Source organism: Catharus ustulatus, chromosome 1 (genome assembly GCF_009819885.2).
Source record: "Catharus ustulatus isolate bCatUst1 chromosome 1, bCatUst1.pri.v2, whole genome shotgun sequence".
NCBI classification, from domain to species: Eukaryota; Metazoa; Chordata; class Aves; order Passeriformes; family Turdidae; genus Catharus; species Catharus ustulatus.
Window position 1 is genome coordinate 33,582,667 of NC_046221.1, and position 15,134 is coordinate 33,597,800.

Here is a 15,134-nt window from a genome sequence, read left to right on the forward strand (position 1 = left end):
ACATAGACTAACATTTGTACCCCTCACTAAAAGCTGCCTTACTTCTCTCTAAACCCAAACTGTGTTTCAGGGGACTGTTTTTAACAAAGATCTTGCACAGATGTGGCACATCAACCCCATGACACAGGAGGTCTGCTCATTCTGTGTGAACCAGGCTTGCCAGAGTTCCTCCTCCCCACACCTCCCCCTCTACTGGCAACGCTGGGACCTCTGGCACCAGCAAAATGGGCATACAGAGATCTCAGAGATCTTCGGTTTTGTGCAGCTCCTGTGGAGCAGTGTGTTCCCAGTATGTTCAAACTCTGTCTGCAGAGCTTCTAGTCCTGCTTTCAAAGTCCCCTTTCCCCCATCTGTTTCTTTTTTGAAGTTTTGGTCACTGGAAGAATTTTCTCTTTCCTGACTTTTCCCTAACAATCCCGGTCTTTTTTTTGTGTGTGATTTTATTTTTGTGTGTGTGATTTTATTGGAGACTTGTGTCCCATATCTTTCCTACCTTTGAGGGTGACCTGTTTGTATTCAGATCTCAGTGTGACAGAACGCGTGCGTTATGTTGCAGTGCTGTGTGCTCTGCTGAAATTTCTTATACATGTGGCATAGCCACAGGACAAATGCCTGGACCATATGCCCTATCACCTTCCTTGGATACTGCTGGGAACCTGAGAGTGTCCCTGTTGTTTCATCTCCTTTGGAGGATGTTTTGGCAAAACATTGCCATGGTCCTTGTGACATTCCTCTTCACCTTCTGCTGTATTGCTGGTGGCTTGCCCAGTTCAAAACTATGTGGAGATTTCCCTGAATTGATGTATCTTTTTTTTTTTTTTTTTTTTTAAACTATTGTATGGTATGGAAAAAACCTTTCCTCCTGAATCTGAATTTGATAGTCTGAAGGCTCATAGCTTATGCACAATTTAAATACCAATTTCCTAAAGCTGAGATTAGAAAAATATACCATATTTTTTCTTCACATATTTGGTCACTTCGTGGCCAGTCTGTTTGTATCAAGGAGAATCCAAACAATTTACACAGATAGTACTGTATCAGAAATAGCAACCTGTGGTGGACTCACTAAAAACACATTGGAGAAGTTGTTCCAATGTGGCTACATTGATTGTGGCATATGGATAAGAACTGGGACTTGCAGGTTGGCAGTCTAAGAACCATCTTTGGTTAGGAATGTTTCCCAAAGTTGGCTTCCTGTAGTCCTGAACTATGAGCAAAATATATTTTCTAATGGAACATATATTTTATTTTGTAAAGGAAGAGGAATAACCAATAATACCCCTCACCTAGCCATCAGAAATATGATGGTCTGAGTAGCAGCAGCAGAGGGCAAAGTGGATGCAAGGCAGGCACTGGGAGGGCTTGGGAGCTGTGCTGTGTGGCACCCAAGACTGTGGGTGCCCTTCTCCTTCACATCGAGCCCCTCAAGGTTTGAATCAAACTTTGCAAGTTTTTTGGTTGTCAATCAGTAGCTATAGCTGGACAGTTATGATTGAGCAATTGCATAGTGAGTGTTGTATGCTTGGCTAATTTTTTGCTCTGAGGGAAAGAGAAGACAATTCCAAGATGAATGGACTGTCTGGATGAGAGCCACCACGAGTGAAGCCAGTAGAAGGGAGCAGTAACTGGGGGAAAGGTAATTCCAGCTGTGGGCAATCGCGACCACCTACTCCAAACAGACCCCAGACTCAAACGGGCAGAACCATGCTTGTGTACTGATTAGCATGACAAGTGAGACGTAGGACTAGCAAATAGGGGGCCGAATGCTAATTAGTAGAAAGATTGCGCAATTTGTAGCCGATGCCTATGCCTTTGTTAAAACCTAATAAACAGTGTAAAGTCTTGATGACCTCGCCTTTCGTGCGTTACCACCTAGCTCCCTGCTTTGCGCAAACCGGAACAGAACAAAGCCGCAGCTCGCTCCGGTGCGTGACTCGTGCCTGGCGCCCGGTAACGAGAGCGGGGACAGCGCCCGGTTCTGCACCTTTCAGGGGCACCGCACAGAACCTCCCGGTTCCGCACGTTTCAGGGGCAATGCACAGAACCTCCCGGTTCCGCACGTTTCAGGGACACCGCACAGAACCGCCAGGTTCCGCACGTTTTTCAGCCACCGGTGCGGAACGTGCTGAGCCGAGCCGCCCGCCTGCCCCCGTCTTTCCTCCGCCTGTCCCCCACCCGTCCCCCACTTTTCTCCCGCCTGTCCCCCGCCTTTCTCCCGCCTGTCCCCCGCCTGTCCCCCGCCTTTCTCCCGCCTATCCCCCGCCTGTCCCCCGCCTGTCCCCCGCCCGTCCCCCACTTTTCTCCCGCCTGTCCCCCGCCTCTGCCCGCCCGGCTCCTCCCGGCTCCTCCCGGCGCGTCCCTTCTGCCGCTCTCCGTGCCGGGCCCTGCCCGCTCCCAGCGCGCTGTCCCGGCCGGCCCGGCGGGCATGGAGCGGCTGCAGGGGGAGGCGCAGGCCCTGGAGGAGTACGCGGAGTACCGGCGGTGAGGGCACAGGGGCTCGGCTCGCTGGGCGGGGGGGACGGGCCTTTCCAGCCGTGCCGCATCCCCGGCAGCCGGCCCGGCACTCCTGAGGGAGGGATGGATGCTCGCCTCCGGCCCTCCTGAATCGGCTGCTTCGGGGTCTGCGGCGGCTCCGGGGAGCCGCAGGCACCGCCCGCCGCTCGCTGGCGCAGCCGGAGGTGCCGTGGCTGGTGCGCCCTGGAGAGGACGCGTTACCAAGCCCTGGCTGCCAGCACTGAAGTCACGCATCATCCCCCGCATCCCCGCAGCGTGAGATGTGCTGTGGGAGGCCATCTGCTCCACCAGCGGCATCCCTGCCCACGGCAGGGCACAAGGGATCAGATAGTCTTTAAGGTGCCGTCCAATCCAAACCATTATTTGATAATCTGCCAGCCGTACTGCTCTTTCAGAATACACGGACTTCTGTGCATCACGAGCTCGAAGTTCTGCGGTGTATAAATCCCCCACACTGCTGCGTGTCTTTGCTAATTTTGTCAGCGGTCCTCTCAAAAGGCTGAACAAAAATAAACATAGTCGTTGTGCTGAGATGAGATCTTATTTAGTTTAGGGAAACCTTGAGTAAAACACCAGAGGAAGGCACAGTGGCATTTCTTACATAAGATGTGCAGTGATTCAGTGGGTGTTGGCTGCGTTGACATGCAAATGATAGCGTTGTGTTGGCTCATTTTTCTGGTGCTGTACAGTGCTGGCAGTGCAGAAATCCATAGAATATTTGACAAGGAATTACTCCTTCAGCATGTTTTAGCATATCCAATAAATAATAACTGAAATATCTACAGACATTAATAAAATCACTTTCAGCACAGGTAAGTGCTGCAGCTAAGTCTCAATTGTATTTTACATACTTTATTTATTGTCCTCAACTGTTTCCATAAATGCAGAATTTGGATGCTGCTCCAGAGTTCCAGCTACCCAGTAACCTTGAATTTGAACATAGTAATAGCTTAAACAAACGGGCCTGTCTGAATTGAGGGATACAGCTCCCATCAACTTCAGTTACAGAAACTAACATACTGTAATCTTCTTGCAAATCAGAAGACAACTTGGATGTGTTGTTTGTTACTTTGATGGCAGTGGGGTTACCTGCTTGCAGCTGAATACTCAGACTAGACTAAAATTAATCTCCTGATACAAGTTTGCAGTACAGTTGGGTGTAGAAGGGCGATTTGCCAGAGGTCACTCAAGAAGTCTGAGGCAGTGCTGGTTGGTTACACGACCCTTTATGCTCACTGCTTTTTTTTTTCTAAAAGAACCTCCGGTAGTTTGCTGTATTAATTTTTTCCTTCTCTCTTAGAACTGGTTTCCAGTCCATCAGAGCAAAATTTTTAGAAGAGCGTGAGTCCAAAAATATTCTCTAAAAATCAGTATAATTCTGTCAAATTATTAGAAGAATAATATGAAATACAAGACTTATTTTGCATTTACAGAAAAGGTTCTGTTATATATTATTATGAAAAAAAATATCTGGAGAAGCCTACTATTTTGTCTTCCTTTTCTTATGGCTTTTTTTATGCCATGTATGCAGAATTGTAGGTGATGATGATGGAGGAAAGCTCTTTACTCCTGAGGAATATGAGGAGTACAAAAGAAAAGTATTACCAGCTCGGCTACAGAACAGGTTGTATGTGAGCTGGAGGTCACCAACTGGCATGGACTGTAAGCTTGTGGGACCAGAGACACCCTGCTTTTGCACTCACCGGTGGGTAGCTTCCCTTCTTTTACACTTTAGTATTTTTAAAAGTCAGGAAAATGCGAGATGTTCCCAGACACATTACAGTAGCACATAGGTAAGTTTATTTAAGGTTTAAGGAATGAGAAAACCAGGTTTTAAACAGTAAGAATTATTTGTAAATGCAAATGTGAATATATTCTTGAGATCAAAATGATTTTGTGGTCTCAATAAATTCACCTGCAAGGCATTCATTAGCATAGATCAGATTATTTCTGGTATTGCTCTCAAAATGAAACATAAGGATGCGCGATATCTATGCAATGAATAGATATAAAACTACCTGCTATTACGCATTTAATTGAAAATTAACAATTAGGAGTAAATAGTACAATTAAAGCTACTTCAAAATAAAACTTGTGAAGTAAATGGTAAGATTTTCAGGTAGTATGGAAAATACTAAGGAAGTTCTAAAAGTTACTGCTTTTCCTGTTTTAGGTATAAACAACACAAAACAGACTATGAGGTGCTTCCCAAAGAGCGCCCCATCCCTGTGCCTTGCAGAGTGAAGCGTTGCCCGTGCCAGTCCTACCAGTTTGTGCCCCTGAACGGCACCCAGCCCATCCGCTGCCGCTGCAAGCACTTCCCTGAGCAGCACAGCGCGGCGCCCGGCTTTCCCTGCAACTCCTGTAAGTCACTGCTGGCCTTGCAGCAACTTCTGTGCCAGGAAACTCAATGGGAACAGCATCTGTGCTCTGCCCAGGGTATGGTGTGTGTGCTGCTCTTGCCACTGATGCCCTTGAGGAAGGATGAGAAGTGGGAAGGAGGACAGCACCTTTTGCACAGGAGGGTTTAGAACAACGTCCTTATTTTCACCAGGCCCTGTGAAGGAGTTTAAATTTCTGAATGCTTCAGATAGATGCTTATGGAGACAGATGTCTGAAGGCAGACAGTATGGAAGCACCCTGTTTGCAGTTTGTCACTTTCAGCTGCATGCACATGCCATTTCTGCCTGAACTTGGTATTCTGAGAGAGAGAAGCGTTGATCTCCATTCCTCTATTGCCTAGTTGACTACAAAATTAATATATTTTTATGTCTTTTCTCAACTCAGCAGGAAGTAGTACTCTGTTCCCAAATAGTACTATTGCTAATACTCTAACAAAGATTTTCATGATCATGTAGATTGTGGGTCTAGAAATGCAAATGGAGTTTCCGCAAGATCTTAGAGAAGGGATTAAGAAGAAGCTTTTTGCTACAGTTGTTTGAGGTTAATGTTGTGAAACAACAGTAATTATTAACCATGGGAAATAAATAATGCATAAAGATGTTTTAGTTTGAAACCTCAAATTACGTAAGATGAGGAATTTTTTTTGCGGGAGTTCTGTACTGTTATTAAATTTCTTTCATGGAATGTCTCCATTTTGTATACAAAAAAAAATGCAAACAGCTTTGGCTGGTTGAGAATCATATCCCACAGAATAAACCATAAAATACCTATATGCCAGCTATTCAAGAATTTGCAAGTAATAAGTAATAAGTAATATGAAAATCTTAGATGTGCAACTGGATAATTCAGACCAAATCCATAGAACACAGTGTTTTCAATATAATGCTTTTTGTTTAGTGTTTCTTAAAAATACCAGACACTTCTGAGAGCTTCACAGATTTTGCAGTGAAGTGCCAAGAATTGCTTCTATTTTGGACTTATTTTGTTTTAATGTAATGGTGTAAGTCTTGTCCAGTGTTGATAAATCTAATGTGACAGATAAATTATAACTGGAAAACTTAACTGCTTGTTGCTCTGTATATATTGCATATACTGTATTCTGTGCTCAGTGTTCTGTTACTGAGAAGTGCCCAAAACAGTGTGAAAAAACCTTTAACATTTTCAAGAATGTGATCAACATATTACAATAGATATTTAAAAAAATATTTCTTTATATTTAAAGAAATACTTCATAGTGCTCCACAAAACGAACTGTGAGCTGGAAGCAGGGTAATTTGTATAAGAAAACATTTGCAACATCACTTCCTTAATTTCTTGGTCACATCATTGTTCCAGAGGGGTTTTGATGACACTTTTAGATGTATCTAGGGCAGATAAGTCACTTTCTTTCTGAATGTCACATAACATTTGTATAACAATTTCAATTACATCCTGTGCCTGTGTAAGCTTAAAAACCCCTGAAAGTCAGTCTAATGATACTCCTGTGTAGAACCAATTTTGTTGCTTCCACAGCCTCTATTTGCTGAGAAAATTCTGCTAATTTTAGAAAATATTTAAATCATGATTTGTGTAATAAATTGTGGTATGAAGTTTCTTAGCCCTGCAACATTGATATGAGCTATACACCTTTGGAGGAAACGCTGCCAAAATGTTGGCGGGTTGTCAAATTTACCCAGTGTCAGAACTTCTTCTCTTTTTGTTTGTTGAAAGTGGATGTAAGAGATGTGTTGTTAATGACAATGAACACAATTTGCAACATAGAAAATGCAGATATCTGAAAAGAAATTTCTGGTCCAGCATTGGTCCAGGCTGCTCAGAGAGGTGGAATCTCCATCCTCAGAGGTACTTGAAACTTGGCTCAGTAAGATCCTGTGGCTGGATGGCCCTTGTGATCTATTCCCAAGTGTTGTGTTTTCTCTTTTATACAGCCTTTTCATACAGCTAGATGCTGAAGTCCCATCACCATCTCACTAATTTTATTAGTTTTATTTTATTTTATTCATTTCTTAGGTTCCAAGTGTTCAGGCTTTCATAGCTGCTTTACCTGTGCATGTGGCCAGCCAGCATATGCTCACGAAACAGTTGTGGAAACAAAAGAGGAGCGCTTAGCCCAAGGGAAGCCCGTGGGGCAGGATGTTCCTTACGCTGCTATGGGAGGGCTGACTGGCTTCAGCTCACTAGCTGAAGGCTACATGAGGCTCGATGACAGTGGAATAGGTATGTGCAGCTGACCTGAGGTGAAATTTTAATTCCCCAGCAAGTTTTGAAAAGTACTAAATCAAGATAGAGTTTCAAAGTTTGAAGGCAGTTGGATGAATAGCAGTAGAACTGCAGAAAGATGGTTCTTTTCCAGCTGTTCTCAAAGTTTTAAGGAATTCACATTGTTCTACTCCCTGTAGTGAGCTGATAAAAAACCCTTTTTCAACAGTTCTGGTGTTCAGCCTGGTTGCTTCTGCTTGAAATGCAGCATATCCTTTAGAGAGAACCTGTAACTTCTAATACTCCTGTAACCTAGTACTTCCAAGTTCTATATGTTAGTCCTTTTGCCTGACACTGCCCAGGTATTTCTTGGTTATATATTTACAGCATTTTTGTTTCCAAACTCAAAGGTTAATAGCTGTTCAGCATAAAAAAAAAGAGGTAATTGGTAGACCTTTTTAACAGACGTGTTAGTTGGTCTTGGTACTTTTTCTGCTCTGTGATTTTGTGTCATTTAATAATGTACATGTTTTGTTCTGAAACACTGGTTTATATTTTATATTTTTTAAATTCTGATCTGTTTTCCTGGATTTATCTGAAGTTTAGAAACTGAAACATTACTGTAGTAATTGAAGAAACAAAGCTTTTCATTCCTTTTGAAGCCATCTTTGTAATGCTTTCGTTAACTCCAGTTTATGGGGTCTGCACTGAGAGTTGTAGATATGAATCTGTAACCTTGTTTTGACCCCAGCATGTGTATTAGGGCTGTATCTCCTGGAGTTAATTGTTGTTTTCATTCCACTTATTTTCTGACAGGTGCTCCTTCTGCTGAACTTTTAGAAGCCCCCATTACTAGCATGGATCATCCATTTCTAAAAGCATTTCAGGGGCCTTCAAGTTCCTCTCAAACCATGCCACAAATAGCAGGTGATGTATAAGCAGGACAATACTGTTATACAAAAAGAATTTAATATAAAATTAATTAATGGATGCTCAGGGAATTAAAATGAATGTTGAAGCTTTACTGTGTGTTAAGTTAGTACTAAATTAATGTTCTTCAAATGTTCAGAATAACAATGCTTGCTATTTTTGCTTGTGATGCACTTTTTACCTTAAATTATTTTTTTTCCTTAGTGTTTGTTATCCTTCTCATCAATGGTGTCGCGTATTCATTTGATCAGTTTTAAAAATTCCTCTTAGAAACTCATCATATCTGAATGGGTTGTACATATTCAGCACAATCCTGTGAAACTGTCTTCTGCCAGAAAGCTTTTTCTATATGGGATTGTGGATCACTTACACTTATTCTATGTCCCTTATTTAATAAAAGAAATTAGCAATTAATATAACTGTTGAACTCCTTTAAGACAATTTATACTAGGCGAATGCTGGGTTTTGTACTTGCTTAAAAAGGTGAGTTCCCATTTTAAATGGGTTTTACCAAATGTAAAACATAACTAAAGGAAAAGCAAGTGTCATTAATAAATCCTATTTTTTTAAAAATATTTTTTGTTTGTTTTGTTTTTGTTTTATGTTTATGTTTTTTTTTCAGGTAGTTCAAGTGGCACAGGGCAAGTTTCTCTTGGAAAACAGTCAGAAGCTGATGACATGGCTTACTTTGAAAAACGTTATCAAGAACGGGCAAGTTGCTGCATTTATTGCTTAATTTGAATACACTTTAACAAGAGGATGTCTAAAACCCATACATGTAGGATTTAAGTGGAATATAAATGCATTATATAAATTCTTCTAATTGCTGAGAAAGCTAACTTCTTAATAAAAATTTTTAAACACAGTTATGAGCTACTGCAGGATTTCAGAGGTCAGTCATGTGTGGGATGGCATTTATCTTAACCAAGTAGATTTTGATTAAGGTAACTCTGCTTCAGAAAACCAATGTTTTACTACGTGACAGAAAGGAACAACAAAAGAGTCACAGAAACTCCCCTGTGACATTTAGGACTGTGTGTTGGCTACCCCACTTATAGAATTTTATGATGGTTTTTTTTTTTTAATGGCTGTCTGTGTAAGTTTGGCTAAATTTGTTCTGTCTTTCTTAGATGATCTGTATCACTCACTTAGAGGTGCCTCCTCCACCACACTATTTTTAATTTAAAGGCCCTGTGGTGTAGGTTATTCGCATGTTTAAATTCCTTTTTTTCCCCCACATTAGCCCCTTAGCTCCACCATCTCAGCTGAAGAATGTCTTGACTTTATGAATTCTTTTGTAAGGCAGTGTTGCATAATCAACTTTAAAACTTCTAAACTGTTTTGCTGTTTTGCTTGCTGGCTTGCACCAAGGTGTTTGTTGAGGAGAAAGCTGTTCTAGCTTTGTGAAATTCAAAATAATTTTCTTTGTTTTGTAAATCATTGCAAAATATGGATAGATGTTACAAATATTACATTGGGGTCATAGCAAACATCAAATTCAAATTTCTCCATTTCTTATTCCCCCCAAGATTTTATTTCCTTTGGAAAAGGTGGTAGGAATTTTAGATAAAAACCTCAAGCCTCCAAAGGGGGACAAGTGTTTTAAAATGCATTTTTCTGTAGACCAACAACATTTGCTTAGAAGTGAGTTCATTCATAGACATCCCAATGAGATCTTGTTTCCTTTTGATATTATTTTATGACAGGAAAAAGCATATTAATTCTTGTTTTCTTGCATTTTTAATAGTAGCATATTTGTTAGATGGGATGCAAAAGTCTCTGCATCCCTTTTATATAATTGCTCTAAATATGATTTCATTCACTAGGGTAACAGTACTTGATAAAAATCATAGCTTCTAAAACCAAGAGATATATTTGTTTGGATTAATAGTCTTGCTACAAAATGACAGAGTGAAAGGTGTATGTGTTGCTAGATTTTACCAGGCTGCAAGAGCCTTTTGTGTAGAAAAAACCTTACCGGAGGAAGTCATGACCTTGTGGCTCCAGCGGAGACTCTGAGATGAAGGTCCAGCACCATTCCTGTGTGGTTTTATGTGTGTTGGTTCTTCTGTGTCTGTTAGACATCTGCTATAAAACTGCTCCACCTTTCATTGACATAGAGATAAACCCACGAGCACACTGGCCTTGAGGGATCCTCAAATACCAAGATTGCCATTACCAGAGATAAGGTTTCAGTCAATAAGGGAGGAGCTGCAGGGCCATGGAAGTGCTCCTTTGTCTTGTGGTGCAAAAGTAAGCAGTGCTAGGTTGGGATAATAATGCTGTGTACCTTTCTGCAGTGCATGTATCACCCTGGTGAATTTGTGACTGGATGTAGGAATTTAATATTTGCAAATCCATGTCTGAACCACTACTGGTGTCTTTTTTGTTTTGTTACAGCTGAAAATGGAGAAAGCTGCTAAACGGAAAGAGAGGAATCCAGTGCCATCAAAGAAGCCTGAGATTAATAAATAAATATTTATTATTTGGCACATTGTTCATTATTGCATTGAGTATTTTTCACTGTGCCTACCCTGTATTTATTCACTTATTTATTGTTTTGTTCCTTTGCCAAAATTAATTTTTAATTATCTCATTGTAATAAAACTGGTTATTTAATCAGTGTGTTTCTAATCTCCAGAACTCTTACACAGACATTTATTTGAGAATGGAGAATCATATTTAGGGAGTTGCAGGTCTGAAGGTTAAAGGTCTGAGAGGGTAAGATCTGAGAGAATAACCTTGTATTTAAATATTAGGTTGTAAGAGGGCAAAGAAAAGATATATCATTCTTAGACTTTTATGACATGTTTTCTTTGGATTTTGTGTAGTGAGATTTGTTCTGCTAATATTGACATTTTAATATTTTCTTTAAATCTTTTTCCCTTTTCCGTTAATTTCATCTCCTTGGCATAAAATTCAAACATATCCTTCTTCTCTCACACTTCTGTAGGTTCTGTTCTTGTCACCATATAAATATTTGTTTAAAATATGACACTCTGTACACTTGCAAACCTATTTCCACATTTATGAGCTACTTGAAGGGATTTTACTTGTATACTTTATCCCAGATTTCTCTGGTGGTACCAGAGAAATTCTCCCAATTCCGTTTGTCTGTTACTGTCCATAACAATTATTACACTAAACTTCTGAAAACCTTAAGTGGAAATAGATACGTTATTTGTAGCATGTAAAGCAATAATTGCATGTTGGTTGGTACAAACTTATTTATCCAGGAGATTCATCATGTCTAATCCAGACTGAATCACCTCAGGGAGATGTGCTTTTGTATTCTTTGTCCATATTCACAGCTGTGGCAACATATGTTGTATTAAAGGTAGTGGACAAGAAAATACAAAATTTAGTGAGTGTGTGGTGATTTAATTCTGCAGAGCAGCACAACAAGGACTTGTTACAGAATAACTGGCAGAGAGTGCAGCTTAGGAGGCAAAAGCACAGCCTGAGTTAACTGGTTCTGCTTTGAGAACAGAGAGGTGTAACTCTGTTCTTAAAAAAGACCTGAAGGTGTCTCTGGGACTGGAGGCTTTACAGGAGGTGTGTGTACTGAGGCTTTACACCAAGAACTGGGAGAAGCTTCCCATTGGAGAGAATGCCTCCTTGTGCCTGATGGCCAAGGGAAAAGAGGTGAGTTTGAAGGCATTTACTGCTTGGTTTTTGTTCAGGTAGCACCTGTGGAGTGGAGGCTCAGTTTTAAGAGAGCCTTTTACCTTTAACTCTGACCTGTACTGCCATTAGTACAGATGCCAATCAGAGAGGCTAATGTGTTACTTTAATTTAAATGCATGATACATCAAAGTGTCTAATTAATGTTTTAAAAGTACCTTTACTGTCAAATTCTAGTTACATGCTGCTTTAGCCTAATAAATGAAAGTACTAATTTGAGCTCCCTCTTCTGGCCCTGGCAAGCATCCATTCTACACATGCTCTATTTGGTCTTGAAAATAAATCAGGTTTTCACAATGTAATCATAAGAAACAAACAAATACAAATAACATTCATAAATAAAAGTGAAAAAATTCAAACGAAAAGCTTCCATTTTTCAGAGAGATTATTACAAGCTTAATAGTGGCAGTTTACTCTATTTTCCCTCTTATTCCCATTACTGTACCCATGAGGGAATGCAGTTCTGGAAATCTGTGTGTGTGAAGTGAGCCTTCTCATAGCAAATATTGTTAAAGGGAGAGGCTCTAATAGTTACAAAAACTTTTATTTTGTGTTCCTTTTGATACTGAGAGCATACCTTTTAGGACTGTAAAACGATGCATTGTTTTACATTTTGAGTTGACAGTATTTTTCTGTTTTAAATGTTAGCTCTGCCAAATTCAGTCCTACTAAACTGTACTTTGATCATCACAAACTGGTTTTATTAAAGTAATTTAAAAATATATTCTGTGCTTTGACCTATTTACTGTTTCCACTTTTATAAAAATATTAAAAAGTTACTACGTTTATTTAGTGACATTTCTTTTTAGTTGGAAAACAGTTTGGATCATAAAAATATCAATGGCATTAAATACTGCTTAGGAGTTCTGACCACTTTTCATTCATGTTGATGATGTCCAAGTAAAATAAACTTGCTTTCCTCATTAGAAGGCATGTTTCTGACTTCCTAGTATTTGCATACTACTTTTTTTTCTGAAACTTTATTGGTATCTGTACATGAAAAAACAGGTACAATATATCTCATAACATTGCTGGCTGTGAAAATTGGACACTGTTGTCATATTTTAAGTGAAATTTGAATTTATCCTAAAAAAACAATAATCGTTTTTTCAGGATCAATATTGCAACCCCCAATTTTATTGAAAAATTTCTTTATAAATTCATAGAAATGAATTTTTTAAAAAATTATAAAATCAGAGAGCAAATGCTAGAACATGTGCCATTAGCAGTGTTCATCAAATAAAGAGCTCTGTTTAACAGGTACTTGCTGATGGTTTGTTTTCCTGAGCACAGCCATGAACTTTGAACAAAATATTATGGGATGGATAAGTTACCAATTCATCCGTGTGGTTTATTGGGTGGGCATATCTGTCTTTCAGCTGGAAGCATTAACTGTTTCTGAATCTTATCCAAGGAAGTGAGGCACAGGGAAAAGGGTTTTGTTCTCATGCACATGAGTGCTCTGAGCTGTCAAAGCCTATCTTAACTAGGTAGTGCTTAAGCATGTCTTATTTTTAAAACAGTTGGCTTTCAAATCAGTATTTTACCAAGATTATAACATTCCTAGAGTGTACAACAGCATTTTTTCACTGGTTTTGATCATCCTGTACAAAGGCTTAGATGTTCCTTGGCTGCTATGATAGTGGACAGTGGTCAGTGCTCCTAAGTGGAGCACAAAGGAGCTCCTCCCTGTTCTGTGTGTTTCTGATACTAAATATAAACCAGTCTGTCTGTCTCAGGTCGGGAGGGAGGGGAGAGCCATGTGTGAATTCACAACCAGTAATGGCATCCCCGCAGTTGCTTTGTCAAGCTGTCAGTGTCTCTGCAGCATGCTGTGCATATTAAAAGGCTGGCAGGTCTCATGACTGTATGTCCCCAAACCTCTCTAGAGCTGGTTTATAGCCATGTGGCCAAAGAAAAGAGACAACTTTCCAAGTAGTCATAGTATTTGTTCTTAGCACAAATATAATTGAAAAAAAACCCTAAGGTTTTCCAGTCTGAAAGACCTTCCACAGGTGTACCTGTTATATTTTTTTTTTTTTTTGTAATTGTACTATTGTACTATTTTTGTCTAGAAGCTTACTCTTGCTTTGGAGCCTCTAGCATCTCTCTTCTGGTAGAAGGAATCATTACTTGCTTTACACTGAGTTTAGCTCTGATTTTACATTCACTGTAGCCATCATGTCTGGCATGGCTGGGCACTGATCCCATGGGCTGCTTTAGTTATCTCCCCAGGGAAGGTCCCAGGCTCAACCATGACCTGTCACCATGTGATGCTGTGTCTCAAACAGAATGGGAGCCTCACACAAAGTTTATTAGTTGGGTCACACGGTGCAGAAAGGACCCCCTTGCTTTCTGAACTCCTCAGACAGGAGTCTAGGTGTGGCTGGATCCAATCTTAGCCCCAGACTTAGTTTATGTCTAAAGGATTATCCAGGTGTAATTGAACCATTGTACAACTTTGTCCTACAGAGTTAAGGATGGCAAACCAGATATATTTATACAAAATATTTAATTTATTATGATAATGATTAGACTAAATTATCTTAATCAGAAATATTTACTCCACAGGCAGAAGCTATAACTATTAGTACAGTCTAATTCTCTGTTTTTAAGCAATATTGAAGCAATTGTTGGAAAGCTAGCAAAACCAATTAATAAGTAGGGATTGATGTTACTGACTCATAGCAAAGACTGTCAGCAAATTTCTTTTGTTCAGCCTTGAGGAATAACCTTGGGGGACACCCCCAACCCAAGGGACGATGTCCACACACACTCCAAGAAGGGGGATGTCAGAAGTCCCTGCCATTAAAGACTGGGACTGCTCAGTGAGATGTCTCCAGGCCAGCTGTGCCAGTTCAGCAGCTTTAGATAAGTTATCAGTAGTGTCACTTTGTCCTTCTTTTATCAGTCCCTTTGCCAGGCCAGCTACATCTTCACCTCTCTCTCAGGATGTTTAATTTTGGAGCTGATGAGTCAGTCTGCTTTCAGCATTATTCAACACCAAAAGCAGCATGAATACCTTTGCAAATAGGGCATTGTTCAAGTTTTTTACCCCATTCTAGGCAAAGTATCCTGTTACACACCAGCTGAGCACATTCAAAACTATTTGGTTCTAACTGAGCTGTTTAATCTTATCCTCTCTCTCTCTCTCTCTCTCTCTCTCTCTCTCTCTCTCTCTCTCAGAAGTTTCTATATAAGTGAGAATAAAATATAGCATTTAGTTTTGGAAAAAGAAGAATAATCTAATTCAGATTTCAGAATTTCAAGTTATTCTTTTCTGTTATGTCAAAAAGAATTGTTAATCAAATGAATACACAATGAGTGAGAATCTGTTGCACAAATAAATTTGTAGCTATACTTTCTTGAATATTTGGTCGGCCAAAAAATAAATAAATTGAGGG

General features: G+C 40.0%; 1 protein-coding gene across 3 annotated transcripts; it reads left to right on the forward strand.

The window, feature by feature from the left end:
- The first annotated feature begins 1,411 nt into the window (after positions 1–1,411).
- FAM221A (family with sequence similarity 221 member A) lies at positions 1,412–12,444 on the forward strand. Of its 3 annotated transcripts, none has more exons than XM_033079820.1 (7): positions 1,412–1,925; positions 4,046–4,219; positions 4,688–4,878; positions 6,928–7,134; positions 7,933–8,043; positions 8,669–8,757; positions 10,447–12,444. In XM_033079820.1, the coding sequence occupies exons 1-7, from the start codon at positions 1,801–1,803 to the stop codon at positions 10,519–10,521; spliced, it is 972 nt and encodes a 323-aa protein (XP_032935711.1). In that variant the 5' UTR covers positions 1,412–1,800; the 3' UTR covers positions 10,522–12,444. The 3 variants fall into 3 exon arrangements, with proteins under 3 accessions (XP_032935711.1, XP_032935720.1, XP_032935728.1); XM_033079829.1 differs by lacking the exon at positions 1,412–1,925 and adding an exon at positions 2,345–2,481; XM_033079837.1 differs by lacking the exon at positions 1,412–1,925 and adding an exon at positions 2,865–3,326.
- The last annotated feature ends 2,690 nt before the right edge of the window (positions 12,445–15,134 follow it).